The 25,822-nt window shown below is 39.1% G+C and overlaps 3 protein-coding genes and 1 pseudogene across 3 annotated transcripts; all 4 read left to right on the top strand.

Annotated features, from left to right (window-relative positions):
• The first annotated feature begins 5,097 nt into the window (after positions 1-5,097).
• On the top strand, positions 5,098-11,953 carry LOC141375035 (trace amine-associated receptor 13c-like). Its single transcript, XM_073915185.1, has one exon. It carries the CDS (start codon positions 5,175-5,177, stop codon positions 6,225-6,227), a length of 1,053 nt encoding a protein of 350 aa, XP_073771286.1. The 5' UTR covers positions 5,098-5,174; the 3' UTR covers positions 6,228-11,953.
• Positions 11,954-13,789: 1,836 nt separating this feature from the next.
• Positions 13,790-17,282, top strand: taar20w (trace amine associated receptor 20w). Its single transcript, XM_073915200.1, has one exon. It carries the CDS (start codon positions 13,872-13,874, stop codon positions 14,868-14,870), a length of 999 nt encoding a protein of 332 aa, XP_073771301.1. The 5' UTR covers positions 13,790-13,871; the 3' UTR covers positions 14,871-17,282.
• A 1,156-nt stretch (positions 17,283-18,438) lies between these two features.
• On the top strand, positions 18,439-24,136 carry taar20j (trace amine associated receptor 20j). The gene is made up of 2 exons (XM_073914571.1): positions 18,439-18,450; positions 18,838-24,136. The coding sequence occupies exons 1-2, from the start codon at positions 18,439-18,441 to the stop codon at positions 19,858-19,860; spliced, it is 1,035 nt and encodes a 344-aa protein (XP_073770672.1). The 3' UTR covers positions 19,861-24,136.
• LOC141376337 (trace amine-associated receptor 13c-like) lies at positions 24,004-25,127 on the top strand (annotated as a pseudogene).
• The last annotated feature ends 695 nt before the right edge of the window (positions 25,128-25,822 follow it).

The raw sequence follows: 25,822 nt of genomic DNA, 5'->3' as shown, positions 1-25,822 counted from the left end.
TCTATAATGCGAGATGTTTACTTGCAGCCGCACGTTTGCCTCATTTATAAAAGCAGAACATGCAGGATACAGCAAGTAAATTCACCAGTTACCCAAATACATACAAGTGGCTGGTGAACTTGTAGAAGAGTAGATTCAACTTAGTTACTTTGACTGTGTAATGTGTATCTGATATGAATAAAACACTTCCGCAATTTATATTTGAACAGATTGTTAGACTTGTGTGTTTTACAAACTCTTAGAAATGTTTTGTTTTACCAGTACTTGTGTGTATTTACATGTCTAAAACATGAATTAAGCATGAGGCGGTTAAAATGCTGCATAACTGTCATAATATGACACGTCTTTCTCAGCGGGGTTAAGTGGGTTTTGTTTTTTGGAAAAAAAAAAAAAAAAGCATTTTTCTGACGGTCCTTTACTGAGAGCTCTGCTCAGCGCGAGTTCTTTCTGACTCAGCGCCAGACACCACGCCAAATCTCAGTTTGATTTTCTCAGTTGCCGCTCTAAAGGTAAACGAGCTAACGCTAACTTATCATGCTTGTCAAGCTGGATAAAGAGTAAAACATTAGCACCAGGGACTTTACGGTCCTCACTTCAAAACGAACAAAAATAAGATTCTTTACTGATTTACCCTGCTGTTTAACTCCCTTCATCCTCATCCCTGTCTATGAGGTGTCGAACTCTGTATCAGTGAGCGAGAAAGAGAGAGACCAAGCACTCTGCTCCACTCTGAACTAATGTGTTTTTTTAATAATCAAACCTCCCCGTGTCATGCTACACAACAAATTGATTATGAAATTAGTTGCCAATGCTTTTAGTATTTGATTTTTATCCATTTAATCAATTCGTTGTTGCAGCCCTAGTGGTATCGAACCGATATCTGATCCAAGTATCAGGATCTGGTATCCCTACAAATGACAAAGACTCTCTCAGAACATTAAAGGTTTATAAAACCCTCAAGTACTTTTTTTTTTTTTTTTTTTTAAAGAGCCCATATTATGGGTTTTTGAAAATTCCCCTCCATGTAGTGTGTAACACAGCTCTAAGTGAAGTAAAGTATCCAGCTAAGGCTTAAATCTGTAAGAATACAGTGTTTAAAACTGTTGATTCATCTATAAAAGAGTCGACTCATAGTGCTTCAAACGAGTCGCCTTGATACAGATTCATTAGGTGTTTCGCCATGACGTACGAACGAAACCAAGTTATTCATGTGCACGCGCAAACCCGGGAGATTTCAAACCTGAGGCCCCGCCCTCTGACGCAGAAACTCAGACACACACACACACACACCCACAAACACATGCACACACACACACACACAAACATGCCGGTCGATTGAAGTCACACTGCAGATGGATATATTGAGTCTCTACCCAAAGATGAAACCTCAGCATTATAGCCAAGCAGTTGGAAACTACTGGAAACTTCTGGAAGCTACATGCTACAAAGAATACTTCATCAGCGTTTGTTAAAGGAAGGATCAGTAAAGAGTAACTTACTGATGGACGTCAGGATGGGTTTCTTCCTCCATTTCTCAAGTGTAAGTATGTGCGATTAAAGTTGCCTCGTTGACTCTAGCTTGCAAATGTATTTAGTTGTGATTTGTTACTTGTAACCGCGTGTACTGTATCAGGTTAACTGGCTATATTCTCTTATCGCGTGCAAAGTCACGTTAAAAACGCGACGCGTGCTGCTTTTTTAACGGAGCTCCGTGGACGAGGAGTAGTGTGTGTGTCTGTGTGTGCGTGTCCGCGCGCTGTCGTCCGGAGGTGTGTGTGTGTGTGCGCGCGCGTTGTCGTCCGGAGCAGGGTTAAGTGCGTGTGTGTGTGCAATATGTGTGTGTGTGTGTCTGTGAAAAGAGCAGAGTGAGAAGCTAGGAGATCTCCTCAACTGTTTTTGGAGTTTTTGCTCAATAAAATAGTTAGTCGTCTGAATTTTCAAGTCCATAGTCTGTATTTACATTGACCCACTGGCAGCTAAAATCCACGCCTACACTATAGAGCGTGCATGAACTGTGATTACTTTTATATTGCTGATTAGCTGTTTGGCTTTTCACTCTCTTACTGAAGGCAGTCGACCAATCGCAACAGGCTGTCATCAGTCCAATCAGCGCAGATTAGCTTTGCGCTAAGGAGGGGTTTGGGAACAAATGAATCACTGGACGATTCATATGGGAGTCGCTGGGATAATTAGGTAAAAATAAATGCAGATTATAAGACCATGAAAGTGTTTTTTTGACCTTGCATGCATATTAAACTGTTGTTGGAGACCCTTACAACCAAGATATGACCCTATTTCATGTATAATATGGGCTCTTTAATTTTTTAGATTTCTGTTAGCGGTAATTGTGGGGAAATCTGAATAATTTTGAGCCTTTGTCAGCTGATTTCATCTTCTGAGTTTAAAATCATTTTTGTGGTGGGATCAAAATCAGTGATGCAGCACTATCTGCCTGTCCAGTGATGACGTGTCGATTTCTCATTATTATTCATAGACTGAGTTTTCTTATTCTATGAGAAGAGTCTGCTTCTTAATTATTCATGACAGAATGTGCTTTTTGACAGACTCATATGGACAGACCTGACAAGGTGTAAGATGATGCACTGCATGCACTATTTAGGTGGTTGTGAATTGTTGTATGTGTTTGTTTCCATGATCCACAGGGTTTATTGCATGGTTTCCCTGCAATGCTGTCAGGCCAGATACAGCCAAGCTGTTTGTGTGCAGCGAGCATTTTTGTCAGGAGAGCTGTACAAGAATTGAAGAATGACTTTTTCTTTTATTAGTTTTTTACCATTCAGACAAATCGCCTATACCCGTGCTGCTGTGTTCACACCTGTTTAATATCTTCAACATTAGCGGCAGGACTAATGGATTTAACAGATAAGAAATAAGTCCTGCTGTACTTCTATCCACGGTGCCTGCATTCAGACCCAGAGATTCAGGAGGCGAGAAGTCCTCCTAACGTACAGTGTTCACACATAAATTTTGGTTATGTATTATGATAATACCTAATGTATATGTAATGGGCCATTTATGTATCTACTGTTTATTTCTAACTGTTTATTTTAAGTTTGTAAACTATAAAGTCAAGTGTCTCTTCATGTTTTGTTCTGTTTTTTTCTTTCTTTTTTAGTCTTGAGTTGGTGCGCAAACTGATAGTTGTGCTGTGCCGGCCACTTCCACTCCTCTCTCTGCGTTAGACACCCATCATAGACCTTTTTTTTTTGTAAAAAAATTCTGAGGTAATAATAATAATAATAACGATTCCTTACATTTATATAGCGCTTTTCTGGGCACTCAAAGCACTTTACACAACGGGGGGAATCTCCTCATCCACCACCAGCGTGCAGCATCCACCTGGATGATGCGACGGCAGGCATTTTGCATCAAACTGCACACCACACACAAGCTGATTGGTGGAGAGGAGACAGTGATAAAGCCAATTGGGATATGGGAATGGTTAGGAGGCCATGATGGACAAAGGCCAGTGGGCAGATTTGGCCAGGATGCCGGGGTTAAACCCCTACTCTTTTTCGAAGGACATCCTGGGATTTTTAACGACCACAGAGAGTCTGGACCTCGGTTTAACGTCTCATCCGAAAGACGGCGCTCACTGAGCAGTATAGCGTCTTCGTCACTATACTGGGGCATTAGGACCCACACAGACCACATGTTGAGCGCCCCCTGCCAGCCTCACTAACACCACTTCCGGCAGCAACCTAGCATTCCATGTGGTCTACCATCCAGGTACTGATCGGGCGCAGCCCTGCTTAGCTTCAGTGGGTGACCATTTGAGAGTTGCAGAGAGCTAGCTGCCGGCGTCAGGTAGACTTAAACTTAAAGTGGCGGGTTTAACCCTTTAAATGAACTTGACTGTATGTGAATTTATTGCCACCCATATACTTATAAACACATTAACATGTATCTGCTTGTCTGTCACACTGCTATTTTTGACTATTTGGAAGGGTTGTATAGGGTTGTCACGAGACTGGAATTTGGTAGCAATTGATGCTGAAATTTTAAAAACGTATATTTTTGATGCTCCAAGACAGCACTGATTTGCCTTTGGCTGTTTCTCAATATGCTCTCGTGTAACGTCATCATCAGCTGCCAAAGTTCAGTTTCAATACTCAAGACCGCAAGAACAGAGGATGCGTGAAACTTCCCGGATGTGCTCTTGATATCGAGTACACACCGATGTAGAAGTCATTGCGACTGGAGGTGGGATTTGCAGCATTTTATAAAGTTCAGAGATTTACCTTATTTACCTCAGGAGTTACCTTAAATGAAACGGTGAAAGCAAACATAACCATGGACATCTTAATAAAGGGATAAACACATTAAGGGTGTTTGTTTGTTGAAATTCATATTAAAATATGTTTTATTTATATTGTGCAGAGTATATTTATAATGTTTTTATGCAAAGCATATAATTTGAAAAGGGGAAAACAATAAATCATTGTATGAATGCGGTAATGTTTAAATAATTTACCATTTAAAACGTGTGAAGGTCACGTGACCATCAAGAAGAACGCAACATCTAATTTCTCAAAGGATGCGTTCTCTGCCCTCGCGATCTTCTGAAATCGTTCTTCCGAGGACACCTGGTAAGACCGCTCTCCACAAAAACGCAAGTCCATTCTTTGCGTTCTTGGAATTGAGAAACAGCCCTTGTGTTCATGTGCTCAACAGAAATGACTGTGATTAGCCATGAAGGTCATCACCTCACTAAACTCACTGCTGTTTACTGAGTGCAACCACAGTTACAGGGACACTGGAGCGTTTTAAAGTCACATACATCAGCTGATTTTGTCTATAAGCTGACATATTATCGATCCGCTGAAGAATTGTGGCTTTAAATCGCTCCAGTGTTTTATCCTGCAGATAGAATAAATATTTTAACAAACTGTATACCAAACTTGGCCTTTATGTAATATTTGTATCAAAGTAAAAATAAAAACCAATAACAAGACAGTGACACAAAAAAGAAAGCACACTTTTAAGCTGACCTGCACTTTTAAACAGAAACAGACAATTTTAACCTGGACAGAAAAAAAGATTGTATTCCAAACCTTATGTTCAAGAAAGAGAGAAAACAAATCATACTGTTAATAAATTACATCAGAGTGGGCGGTAAATGGGTTGGTCCGCCTGATCCAGACACAGTATAAATGAAAAGACAGAAAGGAGAGCAGAACAAACTCCTAACAGGAGGAGACTCACTCATGGCCTATGAGACAGAGGATCTGGAGACTCAATACTGCTTTCCTGACATCAACTCATCATGTGTCAAGGAGAGACGCTCCAGTCATAGATTTGTTATCATATACTTGTTTGTGTCATTGCTGTCAGCATGGACTGTGTTTCTGAACCTGCTGGTGATCATCTCCATCTCTCACTTCAAGAAGCTTCACACTCCAACCAACATGATTATTCTCTCTCTGGCTGTAACTGATCTGCTTGTTGGACTCGTCATGCCTGTAGAGGCCATCAGAATGATTGAGACGTGTTGGTATTTTGGAGACACTTTCTGTGGACTTCATTTATTATTTGTGTCATTACTTATTGCAGCATCTCTTAGTAATTTGGTTTTAATTGCTGTTGATCGTTATGTGGCTGTGTGTCACCCTTTACTGTACCCACAGAAAATAACCATCACTAAAACACTTATGAGTATCTGTCTGAGCTGGGTTTGTTCATCAGCTTATAACACTGCCCTTTTAATCAATAATGGATATTTTGGCACTTCACACAGAACAGACGTGTGTTATGGGGAGTGTTTGTTCATGTCAAGTTTCAATTGGGTAGTGACTGATCTGTTCTTGTCTTTTATTTTTCCTTGTTTGCTGATCATCTCTTTATATTTAAGGATCTTCTATGTCGTTCATCAGCAAGTGAAGGTTATAAACTCTCTGATGAAGGGTGGTAAATGTGTAACGGAGGGTTTAGTGAAGAGGAAATCTGAGAGTAAAGCTGCTCTGACTCTAGGAATCATTGTGTTAGTTTATCTGCTTTGCTATATTCCATATTTCATCTGCTCTATAACTGTAAACTCCTCCACAACTATAAATGGTTTATTATTTGCTGTATGTGCCAACTCAGGTCTGAATCCTCTGATTTATGCTTTATTTTACCCCTGGTTTAAGAAGACAGCTAAACTCATTTTAACCCTGAAAATTTTTCATTCTGCATCTTCTCTGATCAATATTTTTACAGAACATTAATTACTGTAACTATAGCTGAGGCGATGCCTCCTGTCAGTGTCATTTTTAATTCCTCATTAAACAAGTCCAGCTGTTTTGTGTTTATAGCAGTCCACATGTACTTCTTACAGGACAAAATACAAAGTAAAGCCTCTGTTGAGTACTGACTAACATCGTAACTACTGCTCTGACAGACTCACAATGGGGAGACGTGTTTCACATTAAGACACACTGCTTTTCATTTTTAAACAAATACATTTGCAGTGGATTTATGTGGCACTTATGTGGCACCTTTGATTATACCTGAAAGCAGAAAGCTCTGTCCTGTTTCAACATACTGTGATGGTGGAGGGTGGTAGATGGGGTGCTGTGATGAGAAACCTTGGTTCACCATGAGGGTTTGTTGGATTAGTTTCAATAATCTGTTGTCTCATTAAGTCATGACTATAATTTTTTTAATGTTTTTCTTTATTTCTAAAGCGATTTTACAAAGTAGATTCTTAAAGCAGCTTAACATAGTTCTAGTAAGTTAAATCAGAGTCAGTCCAGTTAAAGGCACGACACAATAAGGAAGGAGCTCTTCAGGTTGGCACATGTATTGTATTCAGGTATAAAATGTTGACAATGTAAAAACAGTCATGTAGAAGCTCACAGGACAAAGATAAAAAGTACATACAAAGCTAAATCAAGGGACACCCATATCTGCTAAGAGTGTCAATGTTTATTTTGCTTCCATGTTAAAGAAAAAAAAAATTGTTTATTCACTGTCATAAACAAGAACAATCCACATAATAAAACTAACAAAACCAACAGATATAATAACGTATTACTATACTAAATGGCAGATCAGTTTATCTTGATATGCTGTTACCAAAAGCATAATGTACCATACTCTGAACCTACCTGACCATACAGTACCCCATCTACAGTCACTTCAAGACAAAAAGCTGTAATATTTGGGTCACAAGTACAACTCCCTTTCCTTGTTTACACACTGCTTTTCTTTTTAAAACAAATGCATTTGCAGTGGTTATATGTACCAATTATAGGGTCACACCATTATTTGGGTCATTTGCATCACTCTACTTGCGTTGTATTTGCATTGTCTCACACAAAAAACATTACATATATTTCTATATGCTGTAAAAGTAGTCAAAACAAATGACAATAACACAGTGTTGTTAGTTCATTTTTTGTGAAAAACCTGATGTGGCCCAGCCTAACCCAGACTCTGCCTCCAGCGGCCCCCAGGTAATTTGAGTTTGAGACCCCTGCTATTCTAAATGGCAGATCAGTTTATCAAGATATGTTGTTAATAAAAGAAAGATATATGGCCAAGCATAATGTACCATACTCTAAATTTACCAAACCATACAGTACCCCATCTACAGTACAATCTCTTTAACACTTGAAGCTGTGGCCTTTGGGTCACAAGTACAACTCCCTGAATAGACTTCTCTTTACATACAGTTGACAGAAGCATGTAAACAAATTAAAATAAACTTTTTTTATCATGACCAAAACACTCTTTTTTAGATGGTCATACAGTGCTCTAAAATGGTTTTAAAGAGTACTAATCCAAAGCCCTGCTAACTACAGTATGTGATTTTAGCCATGATTTGGTCATCCGAGACAAATTTAAGAAATCCTTAAAAGATTTCTACAACCCTAGGCTAAAATCTGTGGTATTTGATTATTGATTTGACATGTTCAGTGACAGCTAAACAGCCGTTCTGATCTTCTCCTGATTGAATATTAGCAGTGTCAGATTTCTGCAGTGCAACTTCAACTTCCTAAATAACAAACTTCAGCTAGTTCAGAATGCAGCTGCTAGAGCGCTTTCTAGAACACAGAAATATAATCATATTACTGAATTTTGAATCGAATATTCCCAAAATCAACTGTAGGTGGTAGATCTTTCTCTTATCTGGCACCTAAACTCTGGAACAGCCTTCCTAGCACAGTTCCGGAAGCAGACACACTCTGTCAGTTTAAAACTAGATTAAAGACACATCTCTTTGCATTTGTGTACACATAAAACAGAAAATGCTTTTGAAATCCAAATGCTCTAAAGCAGGCATGACCAAACTCGGTCATGTAGGGCCGATGTCCTGAAAAATTTACTTCGAACCCCAATCAGACAAACCTTGGCCAGCTAATCAAGCTCTTACTAGGCTTTCTACAAACATACTTGCAGGTGTGTTGAGACAAGTTGGACCTAAAATCTACAAGCTACAAGCGAGTTTGGAGACCCCTGCTCTAAAGGATTGTTAGTCTGCATTATTTAGGTCAACCTAAATCATGTCATTATAATTTGAACAACATCTGCGATTATGTTAGTCTGTTTTTATTATTCCAGAGGTTTCCATAATGCTGGACCAGGCTGTATTCTGAGCAGCTGCTGGGGTGGTTATGGAGGAGTGGAGAGCATGAGACTGATCCCTGTAAGACCGAAGTGACAGACAAGTCTTCGCATTGATCCTAAAGGGCCTTCCCACCTGCAGCTTCTCCACAATGAACGTCCAGCTTTCTTTAGCCTCTGGCACCTAGACTGCAGCTCTGCACAAGAAGTTTGGCCATTGAGCCTGTTTTTTCTCTAGGTTTTTCTGCCTTCACTTTTGCAAATTGGTAAAGTTTCTTCCTCGCCACTGTCACTACTGGCTTGCATGTTTCGGAACTTGTGGAGCTGCTTATCTATGGATTACTCTTCAGTGTTTGGACTCTCAGAAGTGAAAATTAACCCACACTGAACTAAACTTAAACTCTGAATCAAATCAAATTACTTTTATTGTCACTTCATCAGCATGCGTGCTATGATGAGTGAAAAGCTTGGGTGCTGGCTCTAGACAGACTTCCTTCAGTCGGCTGGTGCGTGACCGGATGCTGCGGAACCGTCTGTCTGAGGGTAGCAGAGAGAAAAGTCTATGGCTTGGGTGGCTGGAGTCACTGATAATTCTCTTGGCTTTCCTCATGCACCGCCTGGTGTAGATGTCCTGGAGGGAGGGAAGCTCACCTCCTACTACGCGTCCCGCAGTTCGCACAATCCTATGTAGGCCTTTGCGATTGCTGCTGGTGCTATTTCTATACCAGATGGTGATACAGCCAGACAGGATGCTCTCCACTGTGCAGGTGTAGAACGAGCGGAGGATATGGGGGCACATTCCAAACCTCTTGAGGAAGAAGAGGCGTTGTTGTGTCTTCCTCAGGACCGCGTCTGTGTGAGCAGTCCATGTCAGATCATCAGCGATGTGGACTCCAAGAAACTTGAAAGTGCTGACTCTCTCCACTGGTGTCCCGTTGATGGTAATAGGGGTGTGTTCTCTCTTCTCTCTCCTGAAATCCACCACCCACTTCTTGGTTTTGTTGATGTTGAGTGAGAGGTGGTTTCCATCACACCACTGCGTCAGAGTGTGCACCTCCTCTCTATAGGCCGTCTTATCATTATCTGTGATTAGACCCAACCACCGTTGTGTCTTCAGCAAATTTACCGATGACGCTGGAGCTGTGTTTTGCTGTACAGTCATGTGTGTACAGGGAGTACAGGATTGGGCTGAGAACACAGCTCTGTGGAGCGACAGTGTTGAGGATCAGTGTGGACGAGGTAATGTTGTTCTTTATGGTGCAGATACAACAACCTGGAGCTGCACACGCTTAAAACAATAGGGATGATAGTGGACTTCAGGAGAGAGAAACCCCCCTGCACTCTCCCCTCTTTCCATCATGAACAGCACTGTGGCTGCAGTAGAGTCATTCAGGTTCCTGGGCACCACCATCTCTCAGGATCTGAAGTGGGACATTGACGTAGACGCTATTGTGAAGAAAGCTTAGCAGAGACTTTACTTCCTTCATCAGCTGAGGAAGTTTAACCTGCCACAGGAGCTGCTCATACAGTTCTACTCAGCTGTCATCAAATCCATCCTCTGCACTTCAATCACCATCTGGTTCGGCTCAGCTGCCAAATCCGACCTCCGTAGACTACAGCGAATAGTCCGGACTGCTGAACGAATCACTGGCACTACCCTTCCTACACTTCAAGAACTGTATTCTTCCAGAGTGAGTAAAAGAGCTCGCAAAATCACACCTCGCAATCAGCACATTGACTGTTTAAACTGTTACGGCACTTCAGGGCACCAAGCACAAAAACAGCAAGACACAGGAATAGTTTCTTTCCTCAGGCTATCTACCTTATGAACAGTTAAATATCCCCTTACTATGCAATAATATGTGCAATACTTTCTCATACGCACTTGTACAAAGCACCTTATATCAATATACAATGCAATGCTAAAGTCGCATTTGTACACAGCACCGTATAACCTTTATATTTATAACAACTCTGTACATACAAATTAACATCCACATCTTTTTACTAACTGCATCTCGGTTTAATGTTTATCGTCTTTTTTTTTCATATTTGTTTTGTGTTGTCACTTGTCACTATATGTACACTGGAAACTCTGTAGCCAATACAACTTCATTGTGTTTTTTGTAAAGCACACTTGGCTATAAAACTGATTTTGTATCTTAAACCACAAAGAGTGACAAACCAAGAATAGGAGTGCAGAATCTAACTTGCTCCTTCAAAACACCCCAAAGTGCCACAATAATATTTTGACTGTGCAGGCCATGAGAAATATTCAATTTGACTTGATGTACATTAGGTGTGTAACGGTCAGTGGTGTAAAGTAACTGTTTACAAATACTTAATATACTGTGAGTATTTTTTCTCAGAAATTTTAATTTACTAAGTCATTTAAAAAGTGTTTACTTTTACTCTCTCTTGGGTACATTTTTAGTGCAGTATTGGTACTTTTACTCCACTACTTTCCTTCATCGTACTTTATTTTTTTTCTTGTCTATGAGGATTAGAAAAATCAGTCATGTGATTCCTGTCCAATCACATAGAAGGTAAATTGCATCATAATGAACTACCTCAAGACATGTGTGCTTTATAATTGCAGCAAACTGTTTGGAAGCATTAAAAGTGTCCAAGAAGATGTCCTAAATCTTTACATGCATTGACTAGAGACTGTTTAGATGCATGTCACTGATGAGAAGATGACAGATGTTTACTGTATGATGACTGAAAAAGCCTGTAACACCCAGCAGGCACAAGACATCAACATGATGCCAGATTTACAGTGTACCCTAACGTCATGGGGACGTTGCGTTTTGTTTGGAAATGAAAATCGAGTTGAGCAGATGTGCTTTTTAATCAGCTTCTCGTCAGAACTTAACGTCAGACCAATGTCAGTGTCCAACATTCAACCTAAAACCAACCCAATATCAGCATCTAATGATGTTACAGCTTGGTGTTGTGTGGATGTTTACCACTATGACATCTGTCAGACGTTTGATTTTGGTTGCCATACCTGAGGAATAAATGTCAGTATTTGTTGCGAATATGACGTTGGTTTAAGATGTTGGCATCGTTATTGGACATCAAAATAATGTTGTCCTTAGACGCCGGTTAGACATTTTGGTCACCTGACATCACAACCTAAATCTATCCTAATATTAACATCTTATGACATTGTGTGCCTGCTGGGTAATAACTAGATGCACTACAGAATGTTACGTTTACACACATCCACAAATTACATGTAAATGCATCAGCTTTTAACAGCGTAATACTCACTACTCCTGAGTACTTTTAAAAAGGCTACTTTTAACTCATATTTGAGTAATATTTACAGCAGATACTTTTACACTACATTTTTAGACAGGTCATTGTACTTTTACTTGAGTAGGATTTTTCAGTACTATGTCCACCACTGGGACATGTATTCATCCTGAAGTGCCATGACGAATACAGTCAGCCCAGATGTGCAGCAGTGACTGTTCCACAGAGTTTTATTCAATTCACCTTTATTCCTATAGCGCTTTTACAATGTAGATTGTGTCAAGGCAGCTTCACATAGAAGATTATACGAAAAGACCACAGCAGTGCCACAACTGAGGAGCCATTCACAAAAAAAATGGCAGGTACTTCTCTTTGGGGCTTCTCCACACCGTTGGATGTGGGAAAGACAGTGAGGTTGGACTGATTAGAGAAAGATACATGTAATGGCCCATTTCCACTGAGTGGTACGGTATGGTTCGGTTTGGTACGCTTTCATGGCCGTTTCCACTGTCAAAAGGCATACCGTACCGTACCACTTTTTTGGTACCCTTTCGAAAGGGTAGCAAAAGGCAGAGCTAGACCCGCTGCTGAACGCTATTGGTTTACAGAAATATGTCATTTGCTTACTCAACAAGCCAGAATGAAAACAAAGAAGCCTCCATGTTTGAAATACACAGCAGAGAGATTACAGAGGAATTATATATACATATAATAATGGGCCATGGTCGACTTGGGCTCAAACAAACCTTGTCGTCATCTTGATGAACAGCCACAAAGCCATGAAGTAGAGCAGAATCTACCCTGTGCCTCGTACTTTTTTACGAGCCAGTCTGAAGCGCGTGCGGTTTCGTTTTCTTCCTTGCATTCGCCGCGCTTCTATTTCTGAAATAACAAACTTCATGAGCTGATGATAATATTGTGCGTTTGATTATTGACGTGCTTTTGAAACCCGATCCTGTTAGACACTGACAAACGCGAAAGTGAAGCACGAAAAAAAGGAGAAGCCGGGAAAAAAAGGAGAACATCATTTCTTCAGCAAGAAAGAACAAACTTTCTTGTTATCTGTGTTTGTCTTATCACTATAATTAAGAATTTTTTTTATTGGTGATTACATCAGAGTGGGCAGTAGATGGGTTGGTCAGTCTGATTCAGACACTGTATAGACCTTTATCATGACTGCTGCATGGAGGGCGCCATAGCGACCAGCGTCTTCCGGTAGAATGCTAAAAACTTCCGTTTACAGCGTGTACAACTGGTAATACACGCTCCGAAAATGGGTTTCAATAACGTTTTAATGGATAAAAGAGTGTTTTTGTGACACATCACTTAGAAATGTGTCTGTTAAAGCCGTTATAATCTGTCACATGTGGTTCAAGAGCATCAGAAATACGAGAAAAACGTTCTCCTAGTTCACATGTCTGCCGTCAGAAATACAGTATGTGTGTGCGATCCCGGCCTGTCAGCTGTCAGCTCAGCGGCTCTTCAACACACACACACGCGCTCACACACAGAGAGAGAGAGAGAAAAAGAGAGAGAGAGCGAGAGCAAACCAGAGTACTGGCATGAAACTTAACAGGTATAAAAGTCGTGCAATTTACAAAAATGAACAATAAAAGTCTGTTATTGATACTCTGCTGGCTGATTTGCTGTTCATTCTAATCGCGAGCCGTTTGTGTTTTATTTTGTGTGTTGTTTTTTACCACGGTATAAAACAACTTTAAAGCCAATCCACATCAAAGTGATTCACATAAATGAGCTCCGGTGCTAATCTGAATTTAAAAGGATGAATGATGTACAGCAGCTAATTAAAGCAAATAAACTAATTTATTATTTGTTTTTTTTACTTTTAACCAGTGGCAGAAAACCCAACCTGTAAAGAATAAATGGATTTAATCTTAAAGGTGATGTGCAAAAAAAGTTTTTTTTTTTTTTTTTTTTAATACATGACATCAGGGTGGGCGGTAAATGGGCCGGTCAGTCTGATCCAGACACTGTATAAATAAAAGGACAGAAAGGAGATCAGAATAAACTGAGACTCACTCATGGCCTATGAGATAGAGGATCAGGAGACTCAATACTGCTTTCCTGACATCAACTCATCATGTGTCAAGGAAAAACGCTCCAGTCAAGGATATATTATCATATACTTGTTTGCATCGTTGCTGTCAGCATGGACTGTGTTTCTGAACCTGCTGGTGATCATCTCCATCTCTCACTTCAAGAAGCTTCACACTCCAACCAACATGATTATTCTCTCTCTGGCTGTAAATGATCTGCTTATTGGAGTTGTCATGCCCATAGAGGCCATCAGACAGACTGAGACGTGTTGGTATTTTGGGAACATTTTCTGTGGACTCTATTTATTATTTATTTCTTTACTTATGTCAGCATCTCTTAGTAATTTAGTTTTAATTGCTGTTGATCGTTATGTGGCTGTGTGTCACCCTTTACTGTACCCACAGAAAATAACCATCACTAAAACACTAATGATTATCTGTCTGAGCTGGGTTTGGCTTTCAGCTTATAGCATTGCCCTTTTAATCAATAATGGATATTTTGACACTTCACACAGATCTGATGAGTGTTACGGAGAGTGTTTAGCCATTATAAGTTTTAGTTGGATCATCACTGATCTGTTCATGTCTTTTATGTTTCCTTGCCCTCTGATCATGATGTTATATCTGAGGATTTTCTATGTCGTTCATCAGCAAGTGAAGGTTATAAACTCTCTGATGAAGGGTGGTAAATGTGTAACGGAGGGTTCAGTGAAGAGGAAGTCTGAGAGTAAAGCTGCTCTGACTTTAGGAATCATTGTGGCAGTGTATATGCTTTGCTGGATTCCTTATTATATCTGTTCATTAATTGTAATCTCTTCCACAGCTATGATAGTTATAATATGGGCTGTATATGCTAACTCTGCTCTGAATCCTCTGGTTTATGCTTTATTTTACCCCTGGTTTAAAAAGACAGCTAAACTCATTGTAACTCTGAAAATACTTCAGCCAGCATCTTCTCTGAGCAATATTTGTACACAACATTAAATATAATTATTTGCAAAGCAGTCACTGGTTCATATATAAAATTTGACATCTCTGTTATTTTCACTCCTCTTGCTACAGTATTACAGAGTTTATTTCAACCTGTATGTTTTGATGTTTAAGTAACTGAATTGCTTTAAAAACAAGCAAAAAATAAGTGTGGCAATAGTACACTCTTAAAACAGACGTGTTAAAAACAACACAACCTGTGTTTTTTTTAACACACACACGTCTAGTTAAAGAAAACACATTGTGTTATTTAGAACTTTGTGTTTTATTCTTTTTAACACAGACCATGTGCTAAATTAACATATAAATTTGTCATAAAGCACATCTGTGACACAAACTGTGATTTTTTTTAGCACCTTAACATTAATAATACATGAATGAATGAATTTTAATTAAACTGGTAAAGCTGCCTCTTATAATACAAGTTATATATTATCTGTATTGCTATATATTGTATTAATTATAACATATATAACATTTATTTAATTTAAGATCGATTTTAAGAGTAAAAAAGCTAAATTGGTAGTGAGTGCACTGTTCCAAGTTCATTACACAATGTTTATGCAAAGCATTGGGGCCAGTGAAGTAATGCATTATAGGTCATTTATTCAATTTTCATCAAGCCACCATGATTAATTTTCCAATTCACAGGTCAAACAGGAAAGCTGAACTCTATCTAAGGCACTATTGCATCACTCCAGTGCTGTGTGTGTGTGTGTGTGTTCATAATAGTTCACACCTTTAATGAACATTTCAGTGGAGGATCACCTCTAATAATATCAATAATACAGAGAATAAATCAAACAATTATAATTGGTCCTCAGAGTTGTTACATCATTGATGTTTTTACTGATCAGTAAGAGTAAACAAAGACAGACCAACCCATGTGACTGCCTGGAGAGAGGCCTACTGTACCAACACTTCCATTCTACAAGCCCACTGTACAGTTTTACAACAAATAATATGTATTTTCTAAATAAATAAAACAAGTATCACCCTTTACTGTACCCACAGAAAATAACCATCACTAAAACATGGGTTTGCTGTAATTAGTAATGGATATTTTGACACTTTACACAGAACTGATGTGTTATTGAGAGTGTTCAGACATGATTAGTTTGAAAGTTTTTAGTTGAAAGCTCACTAATCTGTTGATGTCTTTTATTTTACCCATAATGAAAACTTTATATTTGAGGATTTTCTATGCAGTTCATTGGAAAATGAAGGTTATATACTCTGTTGAAGGTTGGTGAAAGTGTAAGGGAAATGAACAGAAGACTTTTAACTTTGCCATCGGAAGGACATTGTACAACAAACTGTAACCTTGTCATCACACCTGAGGTATGCTCTAGCGTGCTGATTGGTCAGTTTGAATGACTCAGATGTGGATTTTGGTCATATGGTCAAGAAAGTGTAAAAGAACATTCTATTAGAGATAGGAGAAAATAAGCCATTCACCACACTATAACCATATTTTTCATAATGATTTCAAAGTTGATTTGTGTATTTCAAAATTGATATATCAGAATAGGAATTATGAAGTCAGAATTATTAGCCCCGCTTTAATTTTCTTTCATTTCTTTTTTTATAAATATTTCCCAAAAGATGTTTAACACAGTGAGGAAATTTCCACAGTATGTCTGATAATATTTCTTCTGGAGAAAGTCTTATTTGTTTTATTCCGGCTAGAATAAAAGCAGTTATGAATTTTTAAACACCATTTTAATAAAAATATTATTAGCCCCTTTAAGCTAACTTTTTAACTGATAGTCTACAAAACAAACCATCTTTATACAATAACTTGTCTAATTACCCTAACCTACCTAGTTAACCTAATTAACCTAGTTACGCTTTTAAATGTCACTTTAAGCTGTATAGAAGTGTCTTGAAAAATATCTAGTCAAATATAATTTACTGTCATCATGGTAAAGATAAAATAAATCAGGTATTAGAAATGAGTTATTAAAACTATTATGATTAGAAATGTGCTGAAAAGATCTGCTCTCTGTTAAACAGAAATTAGGGAAAAAATAAACAGAGGGGCTAATAATTCAGGGGGGCTAATAATTCTGACGTCAACTATATACCATGCTCTGATTCTTTATTATTTTAGGCTACATTTAATGGTCTGTCTAGTATAACAGGGTAATATACAGTAGAACAAAGCAGCTCAGCTTTACAGAGTCAAAGGTTGCGTCCGAAACCACATACTTCCATACTTTACAGAACGCTAAAATCAGTATGTAAGTCGAGTAGTATGTCCGAATTCATAGGATTTGAAAAACAGTATGCGAGAAGTACCAGGATGACTTACTACTTCCGGCAAGATTCTGGAGTGCGCATCCCATGCACGCTGCGCTATCCCATGATGCCCCACGAGTGAATTCATGAATGGGAGTGAAGAGACGCAACTGACGCAGGTAGGTCTCGTGACCATGACAAAATGGCGGACGTAGCACACCTGAATTCCATTCTTTTCACGTTCATACTGTATAGAACGTACTTTTCTAACGACCGAGTAGTACGTTTAAATTCAAATGCAGTACCTACTGAGTAGTAGGCGGTTTCGGACGCAGCCAAAGTGTTCTGGGATGCAACATGGCAGCTATGGGAAGCAAAAAGAGAACAAAAGGCTATGCGCTGTCATTTTATACACTACTGTGCACTGCACATGCTCAGAGTAGCCTGTCAGCTGGAGATTCCTTGTGATTTTGTGAGGGGATGAAAAGGACTATGGGAAATAAATAAAATGTTTTAAATACATAAAAATGATTGTGCATGTGTACAATAGTTACTGAAGAAATGTTTTTGAATATACACTATCTGACAAAAGTCTTGTCACCCATCCAATTTTTAGGAACAGCAAATAATAACTTGACTTCTAGTTGATCATTTGGTATCAGAAGTGGCTTATATGAAAGGCAAAGGCCTCTAGATTACACTTATTTTTCCAAAATAAAATATGATCATGTCTTATTTGTAATGATTAAATCAGGACAGTGAGGTCTGACTTTGTTTAGACAAAAGTCTTGTCACTGAACAGAAATAATGTCCAGTCTAGAATATAAAGTCCTGCTGCAGTGGAAACAGAATGAATATTGTGTCTGACTCCATCATGAGCTTGGAGGACTGCATCCATACATCTCTGACATGACTCACATCACTGATTAATAAAGTCATCTGGAACGGCAAAAAAAGTGTTCTTGCAGGACTCCTAGAGTTCATCAAGATTCTTTAGATTCATCTTCAATGCCTCCTCCTCCATCTTACCCCAAGCATGCTCAATAATGTTCATGTCTGGTGACTGGGCTGGCCAATCCTGGAGCAGCTTGACCTTCTTTGCTTTCAGGATTATTGATGTAGAGGCTGAAGTATGAGGAGCGCTATCCTGCTGAAGAATTTGCCCTCTCCTGTGGTTTATAATGTAATGGGCAGCACAATTGTCTTGACACCTCAGGCTGTTGATGTTGCCATCCACTATGCAGATCTTTTGCATGACCCCATACTAAATTTAACCCCCAACCATGATTTTTCCTTCACCAAACCCTTATGTCTTGGGTCTATGTGGCTTCCAGTAGGTATTCTGCAGTATTTGTGATGATTAGGATGCAGTTCGACAGATGATTCATTAGAAAAGAGTTTTGTGAGGCAGTGTACTTCTCTAATAACTCTGAGATGGTTTTATCCAGACTGGGCATTTAACATTTGATTTAAATTAGCTAGATCATGCACTATCATATGTTTCTCTTTGGTTCTTCTGCTTTCTTGAAATGATTTTGTGGGTTCAACAAGCTAATTTAATCTTCGTTTAAAGTTTGCTAATGTATTAGTAGTGTGTTTCTGTGGAGACGCACATACTTGAGCTGAAAAAAAATCCTAATACGTCATCAGAGTGGGTGGTAGATGGGTTGGTCAGTCTGATCCAGATTCTGTATAAATGAAAGAACAAAAAGGAGAGTAGAACAAACTCCTAACAGGAGGAGACTCACTCATGGCCTATGAGACAGAGCATCAGGAGACTCAATACTGCTTTCCTGACATCAACTCATCATGTATCAAGGAGAGACGCTCCAGTCATGGATATATCATCATCTATGTGTTTGTGTCATTGCTGTCAGCATGGACTGTGTTTCTGAACCTGCTGGTGATCATCTCCATCTCACACTTCAAGAAGCTTCACACTCCAACCAACATGATTATTCTCTCTCTGGCTGTGACTGATCTGCTTATTGGACTCGTCATGCCTGTAGAGGCCATCAGACTGATTGACAAGTGTTGGTATTTTGGAAACACTTTCTGTGGACTCTATATGTTATTTGTGTCATTACTTGTCACAGTATCTCTTGGTAATTTAGTTTTAATTGCTGTTGATCGTTATGTGGCTGTGTGTCACCCTCTACTGTACCCACAGAGAATAACCATCACCAAAACATTAGTGAGTATCTGTCTGAACTGGGTTTGCTTCTCGGCATATTGCACTGCCCTTATAATTAACAATAGTTTCTTTGACACTCAGACTGATGTGTGTTACGGGCAGTGTTTAGTCATGGTAAGTTTTGGCTGGATAGCAACTGATCTGTTCATATCTTTTATTTTTCCTTGTTTGCTGATCATCTCTTTATATTTGAGGATTTTCTATGTCGTTCATCAGCAAGTGAAGGTTATAAACTCTCTGATGAAGGGTGGTAAATGTGTAACGGAGGGTTCAGTGAAGAGGAAATCTGAGAGTAAAGCTGCTCTGACTTTAGGAATCATTGTGTCTGTTTTTCTGCTTTGCTATATCCCATATTATATCTGTTCTCTAACTGTAAACTCTTCCACAGCTTTGAATGTTTTAGTATGGGTTTTGTATGCTAATTCAGGTCTGAATCCTCTGGTTTATGCTTTATTTTACTCCTGGTTTAAGAAGACAGCTAAACTCATTATAACTCTGAAAATACTTCATCCGGCATCCTCTCTGATCAATTTTGTTTCACAACATTAATTAGAATTACTTGCAAAGCTGTCACTAACAAAGGTAGACATGATAATCGTTGATTTCCATTTGTAGTTTCTACTAAAAAAGAAGAGCCCTAGGAAGAAAAAAGCAGAGCTGACGGCAGTGAAAGACAAGAGGAGCAGGCCTCAGATACTTCATGTTGCAGTTATTCTTGTTGTATGTATGCAGCAGTTGTCCATGAAGGGCTGCAGAATGCATTTATTTCGCTGTTTGTATACGTTTTTACAATTTTAATTAAGTTTAGTTTGTGTATATCACTCGGGGGTTGGCCAACTGAAACCTTTACAAAACAAATCATGTGATATGATCGATAAAACTGTCAAGACAGGATCATTATTAATGAAGATGCATTAACGTTTACAGTAAACAAGCTGTTTCACCTTGTAATCCCTAAGCTGAAGCTCATTTCAAAGTGTGTTTGATTTAAGTGCCTTCTGTACTGATGAAAATACATAGTAAAGATATGTGACTGACAACTAATGTAAGCAGTCACTAGTAAAGTCAGCTTGCTCAGTACCTAATATTTATATAAGCCAAATGTTAATATTTATAATATCTAAAGGCACTGTGGTGTACAAACACTGCACGTTAAACCACTTGCTCAGTTATAATGAATTTGACACTTGCTCTTTTTGCATCCCAATTAATACACTAGTAATTCCTACATGTTAGCAGGCCCGGATTGGCTAATCGGGAGGACCGGGAGAATTCCCGGTGGGCCGGTCCGTTTTTTGGCCGCGAGGGCTGGTGTCCCTAGCTCCAGAATCTGTTGCTCTCAGCAATCACACATTTAAATTTATTTATTTACTTGACCACAGCCTTTTTATTCATTATTATACCGCAACTCTTCTCTTTTGATCTATTTTAATGATGATAAAACTCAGTTGTGTCATCATCCATAAAACAGTCGTTGTGGTCGAGCGGATAGCACATTAGGTTAAGACGCCGCGGACCCGGGTTTGATCCTTGTTAGAGTAATTTAGTGGTTTCATTTTTATTGATAAGACATATAATACTGTTAGGATTGTTGAACATTTGAAGTTCTAAAGCAGCTGTTTTCTCAAAAAAAAAAAAAGACGTGATAGTGTCATTAGAAACTGATTTGGAAATATTTAATTATTTACTTATTTTAATATAGTCAGTCGTGAACTGAGGTGGGCCGGTCTGAGACTTGAAACTCCAGAGCTGAAAAGGTGTCCCACTCCGGCCCTGCATGTTAGCATCACCTGCGCAGCTCACCTGTCTCCAGCCCAAAACAAAGAGCTGACGACAGTGAAGGACAAGAGGACCAGGCCTCAGGCACTTTATGATACTGTTCTGCTTATATTTATGCTGCAGACCAGTCCTTTTCGGAAACACAGCAATGCTACTTCACCAAGCTCTTGTCATTTCAAGACTGGACTACTGCAATGCTTTTCAGCAGATCTTTAAACCAGCAAAACTAAACCTGATCCAGAACACAAAAGGAGTTGTATCCCTGTAGTTGTGACTTTTGACCTTGTCAATTCTGTTTATGGAAACTAAACAACATAATGTCTCCAAATGGGCAATGGGCCCTATCATACACCAGGGACAATAAGATGTCTTTGGCATGATTTGCTGCTATTTTGAGATCAGCGCAACCCTAATTTTCACGTTTTGCACCATGTTGTGTAAATAGCAAATCCATTTGCACCACTTTTTGAACTCCTGGGTGTGCTGGTCTAAAAAGGAGGTGTGTTAAGGTGCATTTCTATTTCAAGTAACTTAAATAGACCGCGCCATTGACCAACTAAAAGCTGATCTAAAGTATGCAGGTCCAAACATTGCTGAATACACACAGGATGTACAGCAATACTGAAATATTCTGCCATTCTGGCATGCGCTGCGGCATATGCGCAAGTCCGATTTCCAGGCAGTCAGCAGGTGCTTTGAGCACAAAACCCCAGAGCAGTGCATGTCAGACAGTTTGTCAAGGATGTACTGCTGGATGGCGTCTCACTATAGTTGTTAAACGTGATATTTAATTAATCTAGTCTCTATCTAACAACTCTTCAGTCTTTTAAATCTATCAGGTAACACTGCCACGCGCCACGCTATTCGCGCATATTGCGCCACAGGATGTCTAATCGCACGTTTGCATTGACTTACAGGAGACGTGAATTGTGTCAAATGATTCAGCTCTACCGGTTCACCTAAAAGATTCGATTAAAAAATTTGTTTGCAATCGAGATACATAAATAAAACCCAATAATGGGCACAAATGTGTTAAAGTAATAGTTTTAAGTCTCTGTATTTAATGATGTCATCGTGCTGCTGTCATGTCCACTTGTTGTTTTTGTCGCAGGAGCAACAGCAAGGATGACCGGAGGAGAGCAAGCTCAATCCAGCCAATGGCTGCAGAATATTCGCCCCGCTTAAACTGAACTCTTGGAATTTTAAATTTACTGGATTAGTTTTGTTTTCAGTGAGGAGCATATCTGTAATGTATTGAGGTCCCAGGCCATTTAGTAATTTATAGACAAGTAGTAATACTTTAAACTCTATTCTGAATGTAACTGGGAGCCAGTGTAAAGACCTGGACAGGTGTGATGTGCCCAGGGCCGGCGCGTCCATTGAGGCGACCTAGGCGGCAGTATAGAGAGAGCGGCGTCCGCGATACCTCCCTTACCACCCACATCCTCAGTTATGTCCGCGACACCTCCCTCACCACATGCATCCTCAGATATATTCGCGCATAGACGACAGAATAGAGAGGGCGGCGTCAGCGACACCTCAGTCAGCACCCGCGTGTCTTCAGTTATATCCACGCATAGGGCGGCAGAATAGAGGCCCGCGACACCCGCGCATCTTCAGTTATATCCTCGCATAGGGCGGCAGAATAGAGGCCCGCGACACCCGCGCATCTTCAGTTATATCCTCGCATAGGGCGGCAGAATAGAGAGGGCGGTGTCCGCGACACCTCCCTCCCTGCAACAGCACCCGCGCGTCCTCAGTTATATCCGCGCATAGGGGCGGCAGAAAAGAGGTCTGCGACACCTGACTTCATTTTCATAACCAGTCACTTTCGTTTTAGTTTTTGGTTGAGGGCAGCGTGATCGTTCGCTGCCTAGAGCGGCATTTCACCTTGCTCCGGCCCTGGATGTGCCCTGATTTCTTGGTTCTGGTCAGAATTCTGAGCTGCAACTGTCAGGCTGTCTTTTTGGGAAGGCCAATGAGGACACTGTTACAGTAATCCACCCTGCTGCTGATAAAAGCATGAACAGGTTTTACAGTCTTCACTGGAGACAAAGCATTTAACTCTTGCAATGTTTTGATATGATTATATGCTGATTTAGTTACTGCTTTAACATAACTACTAAAGCTCAGATCTGACTCCAGAATAACACTCTTGACCTTATTTTTTATTGTTTGACCTCTAGAGCCAAGAAATTCGGAAACCAAAACATATTAAAATGGTAGAGGCAAGGCTTTTTTCTCTTTTTGCTTTCTTTAGATGTACATTTTTCATTTAGTCATCGATTACGGTTTTGCAGCGTTTAGTTTTGAACTTAATTTATTATAATCTTTTGCATGTGTTGAAGCTGATTTTTTTGTTGTTAAACCGACGAGAGAATTAAAGCAATAGTGCAATAGGATGTTTTATACTGAAAAGTTTTTTATACGTAAACCACCTTTTTTAGGAATTTAACAGTTGGATTTTTGTTGCAGAAAACAGACATGGCAGAACACTCAAGCCTGTGTATTATCATCAGCGTCATTATTTATTATTGGACATTCATCCTAATCCTCATCCTAACTTCCTATTTAGGTGGTCGGGTGAAGGGTTCTTTTGTTATTTAAGAATTTGTGGGCCTACATTTGAGTTTTTGCTTTATGTGCCTGCAGAGTAAACCACATTTTGATCGAATCCAAAAAGGAATTCACTTAAATGAGCTCCAGCGCTACAGTGAATTGAAAAAGATGAATGATTTACAGCAGCTGATTAAAACATCTAAAGTTATTGTTTTTTAGATGAAATTTACGTTTGAACAGCAGCAGAAAACGCAACCTGGACTGAATAAATGGAATTAATTTTAAAGATAATGTGCAAAAAAAGAAAGTCTTTTTTTTTTTTTTTTTAATAAATTGCATCAGAGTGGGCGGTAGATGGGCTGGTCAGTCTGATCCAGACACTGTATAAATGAAAAGACAGAAAGGAGAGCAGAACAAACTCCTGACAGGAGGAGACTCACTCATGGCCTACGAGACAGAGGATCAGGAGACTCAATACTGCTTTCCTGACATCAACTCATCATGTGTCAAAGAAAAACACTCAAGTAATGGATATATCATAATTTATTTGTTTGCATCATTGCTGTCAGCATGGACTGTGATTCTGAACCTGCTGGTGATCATCTCCATCTCTCACTTCAAGAAGCTTCACACTCCAACCAACATGATTATTCTCTCTCTGGCTGTAAATGATCTGTTTATTGGACTTGTCATGCCTGTAGATGCCATCAGAGTAATTGAGACGTGTTGGTACTTTGGAGACACTTTCTGTGGACTCTATTTATTATTTATTTCATTGCTTCTCCCAGCATCTCTTGGTAATTTAGTTTTAATTGCTGTTGATCGTTATGTGGCTGTGTGTCACCCTTTACTGTACCCACAGAAAATAAGCATCTCTAAAGCATTCATGAGCATCTGTCTGAACTGGGTTTGTTTATCAGCATATAACACTGCCTTTATAATTAATAATGGATTTTTGGACACTTCTCAGAGAACAGATGTGTGTTATGGACAGTGTTCATTCACAGTAAGTTTTAGTTGGATGCTCACTGATCTGTTTGTGTCCTTCATTTTTCCTTGTATGCTTATCATCACTTTATATTTGAGGATTTTCTATGCTGTACATCAGCAAGTGAAGGTTATAAACTCTCTGATGAAGGGTGGTAAATGTGTAATGAAGAGTTCAGTGAAGAGGAAATCTGAGCGTAAAGCTGCTCTGACTTTAGGAATCATTGTGTCTGTTTATCTGCTTTGCTATATTCCATACTGCATCTGTTCTCTAACTGGAGTCTCTGCCTCAACTAAAAATGTTTTAATGTGGATTTTGTATGCTAACTCAGGTGTGAATCCTCTGGTTTATGCTTTATTTTACCCCTGGTTTAAAAAGACAGCTAAACTCATCTTAACTCTAGAAATATTTCAGTCGGTGTCCTCACTTATCAACATTTTTACAGAAAATTAATTTGAGTTATTTGCAACGCTGTCACTATAAATATAGATGTGATCAGGTATATTTGAATTCTATTTGTCTGTCAAAATAGCTTAACATATATAGAGAAGAGATAATTAAAAGCAATAACAATATAGCAGATTGTAGAACATTCCAGCAAGTCAGGAAGGTTGGCGAATGTTTATGTAGTTCAGTCAAGCAATTATGTAGCACACATGTAATATGTATGCAAATTAGTTTGGGGGATGAAATTATGCTTCTCTCTTTGCTTTGTACTTAATATTTCTTTATTTCATATCGATATTAAATGTCACAGCTGAATGATTAAATAAACACTGGTACTAAATCCACCTGCTCACTGATGACAAACTTGCCCTTTTTACATACCAAAAGTGAATGTTGAAGTGTTGAACTGTTTCCACCAGCTTAATTTATAAGTGCAATTCTCCTCATGGCCACTCCAGACCAGCTCATTGGTACTTCATCTATCATTAAAAATACATATTGTTTTATTGTAATTGTGTTGAGTGTTGTGTGTCTAAGGCCCCATTTAGACTGTCAGGTCTTGATGCCCAATTACAATTTGTTGCCTATATCAGACTTTTTTCCTGTCCATTTAAACATTCTTTTATTTTATGTATTCATTTTTATTCATTTATAATATTTAAACAGGAAAAGATTAAAAGATATTCAGGCCCGACTCAGCATAAATGCTGTTTTTCAGCAGGTTCCTGCTTTGCAGAA

Source organism: Danio rerio, chromosome 10 (genome assembly GCF_049306965.1).
Source record: "Danio rerio strain Tuebingen ecotype United States chromosome 10, GRCz12tu, whole genome shotgun sequence".
In the NCBI taxonomy this organism is placed as follows: domain Eukaryota; kingdom Metazoa; phylum Chordata; class Actinopteri; order Cypriniformes; family Danionidae; genus Danio; species Danio rerio.
The sequence above is the reverse complement of the archived record's forward strand: the minus strand, read 5'-3'. Positions and strand labels throughout refer to the sequence as shown.

Coding starts and splice junctions, on each gene's coding strand:
- LOC141375035 (XM_073915185.1), top strand. CDS start 5,175: ATGAAAAGACAGAAAGGAGAGCAGAACAAACTCCTAACAGGAGGAGAC.
- taar20w (XM_073915200.1), top strand. CDS start 13,872: ATGGCCTATGAGATAGAGGATCAGGAGACTCAATACTGCTTTCCTGAC.